Source organism: Gossypium raimondii, chromosome 10 (genome assembly GCF_025698545.1).
Source record: "Gossypium raimondii isolate GPD5lz chromosome 10, ASM2569854v1, whole genome shotgun sequence".
Classification (NCBI taxonomy): Eukaryota; Viridiplantae; Streptophyta; class Magnoliopsida; order Malvales; family Malvaceae; genus Gossypium; species Gossypium raimondii.
Window position 1 is genome coordinate 40478537 of NC_068574.1, and position 10784 is coordinate 40489320.

Here is a 10784-nt window from a genome sequence, read left to right on the forward strand (position 1 = left end):
CACCCCTATTTTACTCCTAAAAATCAAAATCCCTCCAAAAAAAATTATTTCTCCCTTTTACCCCCAAAATCAAAATTCACTCATTCTTTTTCATTAGTTGTTTTTATTTGTTCATTTGTTTATTCCAATTTTTTATATGATCATATTTAAAATTTTAAATAAAAATATTTTCAAAAATATTACATAAAATAAAAAGGCTTAGTGACAAATTTGGCCACTAATATTTACATGTTTTGTCAAAATCACCCTAATTATATTTTTGAGCTTTTTTGCCATCAACCTTTGTTTTTTAATTACTTTTCTAACAGATTTTATGAAAGTACAATTAAAAAAATTAACAAGGATGATGTGAAATATTTGTAATGAGGTGTAATTTATTACTTAGGCAACCCAATAAGATAATTACACGTGAAAAGTAATAAAATAAATAAATCATATATGAAATTTAAGAAAATAACTCTTAATTTAAAGAAAATAAACGTAATTATCTAAAAATTCAAAATGAATGCATACATTTGTTTACTAAGAAGTTTCAAAAGATAATTAATAAATCAAACCCAAAATATTGAATGTGTGCATTCATTTTAAAACTTTTTAAATAATTACGCTTATTTTATTTAAATTAAGAGTTATTTTTTAACTTCATGAATTATTTATTTATTTTATTATTTTCAAATGTAATTATTTTATCGGATTATCCAAGTAATAAATTATGTCTCATTAAAATATTCCACATATAAAATTCCACATTATCCTGTTAACTTTTTAATGGTACTTTAATTAATTCTTTTAAAAAGCATTTTGAAAAAAAGGTTGATAGTAAAAAAGACTTAAAAATACAATTAGGGCCATTTTGGCAAAACATGTAAATGTTAGTGGCCAAATTTGTCATTAACAAAATAAAAACACCAAAGTCATTTTTTTAATTTAACTCAAACATATATATTTGATTCGATTTGAATTTCATCTTCTTGAACTCGATTTAGAAAAATTTTAAATCAAGTTAAGATGATAAAATAAGATTTGTCAACTCAATTAATTCGTTATTCTTTTTATTCGATTCGATGGAACACTTATTCTTACTTTTAAGAGTAGTAAATTACCTTTCACACTTAGAAACTTGTCATGTTTTGAATGCTGAACATCTACGGGGTTCTATATTTATCTTCTTCGTAAGTTTATAGTGTTTTAAACCTTTAAGAGTAGTAAATTACTTTTTACACCCTAGACACTTGTCATGTTTTGAAGGCGTTGAACATCTACAGTGCTATATATGTATTTGTTTTTTTTTACAATATCAATTATAGTTAGTTAATAACTATTGTAATTTTATTACCTCCAAAATAGTAAAAGATGTGGCATCATAAATTTCTTACTACATAAATAAAAATTTATATATTCTTTTAATAAATAATGATAATTTGCGTCATCCCGAAAATTTGTAGAAAATATTTTTTAAAATTATTAGTCCACGACTTGTAGATGACTAAGGAAAATCATTTAGAAAACAAAATGAAATTTAAAAATCATGTAAACTTTATATTTTTAAAATTTATTAAATTTGGTTTATTAAGTTTTAACTTGATTGACATCAATATTATTGTTAATATAAAAATATAAATTGAATATATTAAAACGTGTCATTTAAAAACTATAAATAATTTTAAATATTATATAAAATATTAAATTTGAAGCATCTGATACATGACGAAATGAAAAGGAAAACTTATATTCAATTATAAACAAATTTCTAAAAATATTTTAAAATAAAATAAGAAATAAAATAAAAACCATGAGAAATCATCTACTTAAATCTCGGCAAAATAAAAATCCAAGCAAGAACACATTCTAACATATTTGAAAAACTTCAAGTCAATATATTAGAACTGATATAACATACAACTTGATTATATAATATTTTATTGATTTTCTTTCCAATTATCAATTTTCCTTCTTCACAGAAATTTGTTCTAGTCTTTTCAATCTACAAATTTGCTTTCACTCTTTTTAATTAGGCTTAAATTACAAAATAGTATTTAAATTATACTCTTTCTTTTCAAGTTTTTAAATTTTTTTTATCACTAATGGTATCTAAATTATATTGTGATGTCTAAATTATCTCAAAATTAACATCTATAAAAAATTCCAACCAATTATAACATGCCAGATCATTTAAAAACTTAAAAAATATATTTTCTTCTTTCATTTCATTTCTTCTTTTACCTTATTTTCTTCTTTTGATTCCATTTTTCTCTTTCTTTTTCTCTTTTTCTTCTCTCATTTTTGTGGGAGAATTGTCTCTTGTTTTGACCAAACAATACGCGACGTCCCAATGAGCAGCACACTTTTGTCCCAACAAGCAACGAATCTTCGTCCCGACAACGTGACAGTCTTTCAAGTCTTGACGACACATCAAGTCAAATCACAACCTAGGGAAGTGTAGTCCAAGTTTTTCAGCTTTTCTTTTCCCAATTAAACTATATTTTTAATTTTCCACTTAAACTCTGATTAACCTAGAGTTATCGTAACAGCCCAATTTCTAGTGGTGTCAAAAACAGTAGTTTCGGGACCACAATTCTGACGTGACAGACTGTAAATATTTACACACTACACCAAAACAGGCTTTTAGCGGCGTTTTTAGCGGCGTTTGGATAAAAAACGCCGCTTACGATCGATCATTAGCGGCGCATAACGGCAAACGCCGCTGAAAATAAGCATTAGCGGCATTTTTGAGAAAGCGCCGCAAAAAACCTAAGCCCAATGACGTCATTTACCGAGCTTTCAGGGATTTAGCGGCGTTTTTGGAAAAGCGCCGCAAAAGAACCTAAGCCCAACGACACCGTTTTCTAAGCTTTCGGGGATTTAGCGGCGTTTTTAAGAAAGCGCCGCTAATGCTCAGGGCTTTAGCGGCGTTTTTGGGAAAGCGCCGCAAAAAAACCTAAGACTAACGACGCCGTTTTCTGAGCTTTCTTGGATTTAGCGGCGTTTTTAAGAAAGCGCCGCTAATGCTCAGGGCTTTAGCGTGTTTTTGGGAAAGCGCCGCAAAAAAACCTAAGCCCAACGACGCCGTTTTCTGAGCTTTCTTGGATTGAGCGGCGTTTTTGGGAAAGCGCCGCAAAAAAACCTAAGACCAACGACGCCGTTTACTGAGCTTTCTTGGATTTAGCGGCGTTTTTAAGAAAGCGCCGCTAATGCTCAGGGCTTTAGCGTGTTTTTGGGAAAGCGCCGCAAAAAAACCTAAGCCCAACGACGCCGTTTTCTGAGCATTCTTGGATTGAGCGGCGTTTTTAAGAAAGCGCCGCTAATGCTCAGGGCTTTAGCGGCGTTTTTGGGAAAGCGCTGCAAAAAACTTAAGACCAACGACGCCGTTTTCTGAGCTTTCTTGGATTTAGCGGCATTTTTAAGAAAGCGCCGCTAATGCTCAGGGATTTAGCGGCGTTTTTGATAAAGCGCCGCAAAAAAAAAAACCTAAGCCCAACGATGCCGTTTTCTGAGCTTTCGGGGATTTAGCGGCATTTTTGGAAAAGCGCCGCAAAAAAACCTAAGCCCAACGACGCCGTTTTCTGAGCTTTCAGGGATTTAGCGGCGTTTTTGGAATAGCGCCGCAAAAAAACCTAAGCCCAACGATGCCGTTTTTTGAGCTTTCGGGGATTTAGCGGCGTTTTTGGAAAAGCGCCGCTAAATTTTTTTTATCTTAATTGGTTTATTCATATTAAATAAAATTCAATTTATTTCTAATTGAATATTTAAAATCTTCAGAAAAAAATTATGACACATAGAAATAATTTGAAATAAAACACATGCATGGAAAAATTAAAATATTATTATTTAAAATAATTGAAAAAGAGATAATAATAAATTTGTTTAGGGTTTTTGATTTAGGGTATATGATTTATTTAAGATTTAAGGCTAGTTTAGGAGTTCATATTTTAAGGTTTAGGGAGTATGGGTTTAGGGATTATGGATCAAGGGTTGGGATTTAAGGTTTAGGGGTTAGAGGGTTAGGGGTTTAGGGATTAAAAGTTAGAGATTTAGGGGTCGAGTTAGGGTTTTGGGTTTAGATTAATTATTTTTAAATTTATATTTTAAATATGTTTTTATATAATTGTAAAAGAGATAATAATAAATTTGTTTAGGGTTTTTAGTTTAGGGTATATGATTAATTTAAGATTTAAAACCAGTTTAGGAGTTCATATTTTAATGTTTAGGGAGTATGGATTTAGGGATTATGAATTAGGGATTATGGTTTAAGGGTTGGATTTAAGGTTTAGGGTTAGGGGTTAGATGTTAGGGGTTAAGAGTTAGGGATTTAAGGTTTAGGGATTCAGGGGTCGAGTTAAGGTTTTGAGTTTAGATTAATTATTTTTTTAATTTATATTTTAAATATGTTCTTATATAATTGTAAAATAGATAATAATAAATCAAATATATTGAAATTATGAGTATAGTTTAAATTATTTAAGAGATATATAATAGATAGATTTTATATGTATTGAATGGTTAATTTAGAGGGTTTAAGGTTAATGTTTACTTGAGATTTGTTAAATGATAAAATTTTATACAATTAATTAATGCTTTTATATTTAAAAAATGTAATCTAAACCATTTGATATATTTAAATTAGTTTAAATAGAATTAATAAATAAGTTAAAAAAGTAATAGATTGATATGGATATTTATGTATAATTATTTATTTTGGAGAGGACCAAATTATAAGAAAAAATACAAAAAATGAAATAAAATGATATGGATATATAGGTAATTATTTAATTTAGATAATTTTAACTTAATAATTAATTACAACCATTTTATCATTTGTTTTCTTATTAAAATATACAATATTTATTTTGAGAGTACTTTTTATTTTATTTTATAAAAATCAATTTATAAAAATAAAATAAAAAATTTTTAGCATAGCAAAACGGTATCATTTTGTTCAAATGAAATAGCGCGATTTTTAAATGCCGCAAAAAATAAATTAATTTATAAAAAAACAAAATAAAAAAATTTTTAAAACAGCAAAACGGCGTCGTTTTGTTCAAAATAAAAAAATTTTTGCGGCGTTTCAATGAAAAACGCCGCTAAAGGTAAGCAATAGCGGCATTTTTTATCAAAACGCCGCAAAAAGTAAATCAATTTATAAAAAATAAAATAAAAAATTTTTAGCATAGTAAAACGGTGTCATTTTGTTCAAAATGAAATAGCGGCGCAAAAAATAAATCAATTTATAAAAAATAAAATAAAAAATTTTAAAATAAAAAAACAGTGTCGTTTTATTCAAAACAAAAAAATTTTACGGCGTAAGCAATAACAACATTTTTATAAAAAATACCACAAAAATAATTTCACTTTAAAAAAAATAGCGCGAATTTTATAAAACTCTCCCCTCCGAAATCCCCAACTTTTCCCCTAAAACCCCTAATTTCCCAGATCCAAGAAAAAAAACCCAAAAGTTTATTCAACTCTATTTCTTCCCAACTGAAGCTCTTAAAACTCTCAAATGGATAAAAGGGGTCCAAAATGAAAGAACCCAGAACTAGGAAACCAAGCCAGTTTTGATCGTTTTGTGTGTTTTGATTTGCTAGTTTCTCCCTGCTGTATGATTCAAATATTTGTCCTTTGGATTTTGTGTTGATTGACTAGGTTTCTACTTTTCTCCTTAAAATCGGTATCCTCAAAACACCTAATTCTTACTGAGCAACCCCTAAAATCAGTTCTTAAATTTCATCGCCTCTTTCTTCTTCTTCTTCTTCTTATATCTTTCTTTCCTTCTTGTTTATATATAGAGAGCTGAAGCCAGTTCTGGGTGGCTTCTTCACTCTCTTTTCAATGCCCCAAGATCTTTTTTTTTTTTTTTTGTAAACAAACCAGCAAACCCAAACTCACAAGGGTTTTTTGTCTTTTCCTCCAACTTCAAATTTCAACTCCAAATATTGCAGGCGTTCTGTGATGCTTGTTCTTTGGTTTCTGTTCTTTTTAACTCCCTCGGTCTCGCCTTCAAATTCGCGGAGATGGAGTACGTTGCCAAGGTTTATTTGTAGTTCAATTATTGAATTTGGTTTCTGTTTGTTGGATTGAATTTTTTCTTTTTGGTTTCCTGTTTCCTTCTGATTCTTGTTTGAAATTGCTAATTCGATGCTTTATATATGGGGAGGTCTTTAGGAGTAATTCAGCTGTTTAATGATTTTCCAGTGATGTGTATGAGTAAATTATGCACAGTTGTAGGATCAAGTAGAAAAAATGGCGGCATTCTTCTTGTAGCTTTCTAGGGTGAATTCCCATTAGCGATATTCAGCTTATTTTAACTGTAAGTTGCTCTTTGAAAGCTTTTCATAGTGAGAGTAAAGAGAGGAAGCCAGCTGATCTTGTTATTGCATTGTTTGAACGATCTTAGAATTTTCTATTTGAATCACCATGTGACTGAAACCTGTATTGTGACCAAGGAATGGCATACAAGCACCCTATGTTCTAGGAGTGATGAAACTTTTAGGCATTTTATTATGCTGCTACCTTACTTGATAGACTCAAATCAACTTGAGTGATGATAATTCTCGGCTGATTAGTGTTCTCTGTTCACCATCAATGATTTTTCATATAATGAATACTGTTATGCCGTTGCATCTAAGGTATACTAACAACTCATTACATTTTCTTGTTTTTGACAAGCCAGTGATAACTACAATCTCATATCCAAGATATGCTACTTTAGATGGAGGAAGAGTGTAACAGACCGGAAATAATTTTGTCTGCTATGAGTAGTTTAATACTTCTGTAGATTACTTCTTATTCTTGGGTAGTTGAAATTTAAGTACCAAGTAAACTGATATCTAGCAACAGATAAATAAATGGGACTTGCATATTTTCTATGTCACATCTATAAACACAAATTTTCCCTCTTGAGGATCTTTCATTTGTCTTTGGATCCTTGGAGATCGATCCAGGGAAAATCTGATGTATGTATCTCTTGTTCAAAATAAGTTGGAAAAATGTATGGCTTAGATGCTAAGTGTTAGTCTGCTTGTACTACAGTCAAGGTGGGAATTAATCTGAATTTGGCTTTGCTCAAAGGGAATTACCTTTCACTTTCTCAGAATTCAGCTTCTTAGTGTGCCCAAATATTTATTTATTGTTGTATATTACTATTTCAACCTTTTTCTCTTTCTGAATTTCGATGAAAATTTTCCATAGTTCTTTTTCCCCGTCTATTGTAATGAATATATATATTTCTAAATGATATTATGATGCGGTGGATGTTTTTCCTTAATTTGTCATTCTGCTACATGTAAGCTCATCTTGGAGCTATAATTATGTCAAGTGTGCTAAAGCTGCCCAAGTTAGCTTATTGGATGCTCTTTGCAACAGGCCATTACTGCTCTGAAGAAAGGGGCATACCTGCTGAAGTACGGAAGAAGAGGAAAACCAAAATTTTGCCCCTTCCGCCTTTCAAATGTAAGTTTGGCTCAGTTTTTAGTCGCATGCTTCAGCTTTTTAACATGATTCTTTAGAATGTGTAGCTATTCTGGGGCATAATTTTCCTTGTATTCAATCAGCTTCGATTGAAGATTTGAATAACGTTTTACACGACTTTTGAGCCAAGAACAAGCACATGGAAAAGTATGAATGAATGTGATTATCAACTTTACAAATATACATAGTAAAGTTTAAAGTATGAATCGAGTTGCTATGAGCAGCAAATTTAGGGATAAAACAACGTCACACCAAATTGCTATGAGCAGCAAAGAAAATTTTTTTAATTGCAGAAAACCAACTTCCCTTCTTTCCCATACTGCCAGAAAATTTAGGGACTGCATGACTTGTGGTTGATTTCGATAGGTGGTGGACTGGTGAGGAATCTGTGAATGTTCTCTTAGAAGCTGCAGGCCAAGGTAAAGTCTTCCCTTTCCAGATTCGGAACTTAATTTATTTATTTTTATTATTTTAGAATTTTTATATTTATAATTTTTTCCTTATCCTAAAAAATGTTTTTTTCTTGAAAATCACAAATTAATTTTATTAATTTAAGACAATCTAATAAGTTTATATTTGAATTTTTAGACAACCGTATTTTCTTTTCTATTTCCCACACTTGGGTATGATAATGGTAGCAGTGAAGTAGAGGTTCTCACACCGAAAAGGTGAATAAAATCACAAGTTTCCTCTCATTATCATTTCCTAAAACGAAATCATTTTGACTTCTTTTTATGCAAGACTTTCGTGATACAATCCCATTTGTCATTCATACATACCTACGTGTATATATATATTAGATTATATACATGCACGACATGAATGAAATTGATATAATAATTAAATATGGTAATACTTGAGTTATTAAAATTATAATATTTTGAGTTTGAGTCCTATAAATATATTTTGAGAAATTATTTAGTCAATTGCTGGTGGAGTTTTTACAGCGTTGAAATGCTATCATGTGTCCTAAAAAATTAAAAATAAATTAAAACAAGCATGTGCCATGAACTAAATCTTTGCTTATGGAGTTTAAAAATTCTCCTAGAAGTAGACAAAATGTTGACCCATATATTTTTAGATTTTATATGAAAATATAAAATTATCTTAATATCTATCACTTCATAAAAATAAAATTAACTTGATAAAATTTTAAATATTAGTATAGATATAAATATTCGTCGGTGAAAAAAAAAAGCACAATCTACAAACGAAAAAAAAATGCTACTATGTATAATTTAGGGATAAAACAACGTCACACTAAATTGCTATGAGCAGCAAAGAAAATTTTTTTAATTGCAGAAAACCAACTTCCCTTCTTTCCCATACTGCCAGCATTACCGTGTCATCTAAATGTCATAATCTATTGGTTCCAGCTCTTGATTGTTCTTAAATGTACTGTACTTTGTTTATAGTCAAATGTCTCATGATGGTTGCCTACTTGTGTAGGTCCAATCTACATCTGATGGAGCTGATTCCACTCTTTCAAACCCCCTGTGCGAGGAGTCTGCTCAAAATTCTTCAAAATACTCTAACAGACAGAGGTTTGCTTTTTTTTTTCACTTTGGACATTAACTGTATTGTTAATGATGCTGACAATTCTAGCTGGCTTTTCAATTGTCAGCATACATCCACCACCTGCCTTTGGCTCATCGCCTAATCTTGAATCCCTTGCACTTGAAGCAAATAAGTCTAAGGATCAAGATGGAGATAGTTCTTTACTTGACAGTTCACATCTTTCCCGGTATTTAACTATTTATTTATGCCTTAACATGTCCTTAGGTGAGCGCTGATTGTTTATACAAAAATTTTGGTTAAGTTAGTGGTAGTTTGGTTTTTTTGGACTTGATCATCATATACTTTTTGAATATTATGTATTGGATCTTTAAATTATTTAGGAGTGCATTAACTGATAAGGTCCTGTCAAAGTTCAACTTTCTTACCTCAGAGCAATGCTTCACCACCATCTTTAGTTGACTTCAGTTTTAGGTGTGTTTTTGCAAGTTTATTCATCATATTTAGTTTTCATCTTCCTGCTTTACCATTCACATACCGATGCTTCTGTCATTTTTGGTGAAGCTTTATAAATACTTTCTATCCATTTCGATGGTGAAATTTACATTCTTTGGTGCTGATGCAGGCCCATGCATGAAGTTACATTTTCAACAGAAGACAAACCAAAACTTCTTAGTCAGGTATATGATAGGGAGCAGTACTCGAAGTACTTGTTCTTCATAAGCTTATTTCTTAAACAAAATAACTTATATTGTGTAGTAATTGATTGTGAGGTAGCTTTATAGGTATCTGAGTCTTTTTATACTAACTATTTATTGCAATTGGTTCCAAATATTTGGTGAATTCAATTATTAATTTGCACTGCTAGTTTCGTGGTGTCATATGCCTTTTGTGTTAGAATTTGAATTGTTCCCCCTAAACAATTTTCTCTATGTACAGGTTTGATTGTGGCATGTTTATGTATTCTATATATCAACTTCTATAGCAGAGGCTTAAGTCTTTGTTTTGAGCAGGTAAGTCCATGGAACTATTTTTTATCCTTGTTGTTCATGTTTTATTTTGATTTTTCTGTGATTAAACTCTAGTACTCAGGGCAGTAGTTGTTGGGATGTAAAATCTGTTGTCTATCTGCCTAAATATATGACAAAAGGTAGAAGTACATATTGGAGATACTCTCACATGCACATTCATTCGTTTGAAACACGATATCTAGTTATTTGTCTTTGAACTGAGTTGGATTTTTGCATGCTTATGTAGGAACGCATGCCCTATTTTCGTTTAAGGGACCGCCAAGGAAATTCTGAAACTGAAAGCTGATTGATCGGATGTGTATGCCGGCTTTCATCAACTACATTCGAAGGCCTTAATAGGAATTGAAATGGTGTGCAAAGAGATTGCTTCTTTTGATCTGATTTTTCGATATAAATACTGGACAAAGTATGGATATTTTACTGCTGTTAGTAAAATAGGATTCTCTTCTTAGAATATTAGTTTCTTCACTTGTATTAGACTCAACAATGGCTTGCATTGCATTGGTGTTGATTTTACCAAAAATTCGAGGTTTACAATTAACTATTTTTATTAATTATTTACGTTTTCTCACTTTTATTAATTTTTATTATTATTTAAGCTTCCTTTATTTGCCTTCTTTTATCATTTTCATAGAAAATTTAATTTAAATAATATTTTTTTATTTATCCTTAAAAGTATATTTAAAGTTCAAATTCAAAAAATAAGACATAATATATTTATCATAAAATAAATATTATTTGATTAAAATAATTTTTTTGCATGATATGCTT

The 10784-nt window shown here is 30.3% G+C and overlaps 1 protein-coding gene across 10 annotated transcripts; it reads left to right on the forward strand.

Moving 5' to 3' along the window:
• Positions 1 to 5384: 5384 nt before the first annotated feature.
• On the forward strand, positions 5385 to 10570 carry LOC105778061 (serine/threonine-protein kinase STY46). 10 transcript variants are annotated; one of them, XR_008190174.1, is made up of 8 exons: positions 5385 to 6029; positions 7363 to 7449; positions 7761 to 7886; positions 8917 to 9011; positions 9092 to 9456; positions 9608 to 9662; positions 9922 to 9995; positions 10240 to 10570. XR_008190174.1 is itself a non-coding variant. In XM_052622797.1 (8 exons), exons 1-5 carry the CDS (start codon positions 6012 to 6014, stop codon positions 9442 to 9444), a joined length of 399 nt encoding a protein of 132 aa, XP_052478757.1. In that variant the 5' UTR covers positions 5393 to 6011; the 3' UTR covers positions 9445 to 9456; positions 9608 to 9662; positions 9922 to 9995; positions 10240 to 10570. The 10 variants fall into 10 exon arrangements, 3 of the variants coding, with proteins under 3 accessions (XP_052478757.1, XP_052478759.1, XP_052478758.1); XR_008190175.1 differs by having other exon boundaries at positions 7834 to 7886; XR_008190172.1 differs by having other exon boundaries at positions 5386 to 6016.
• The last annotated feature ends 214 nt before the right edge of the window (positions 10571 to 10784 follow it).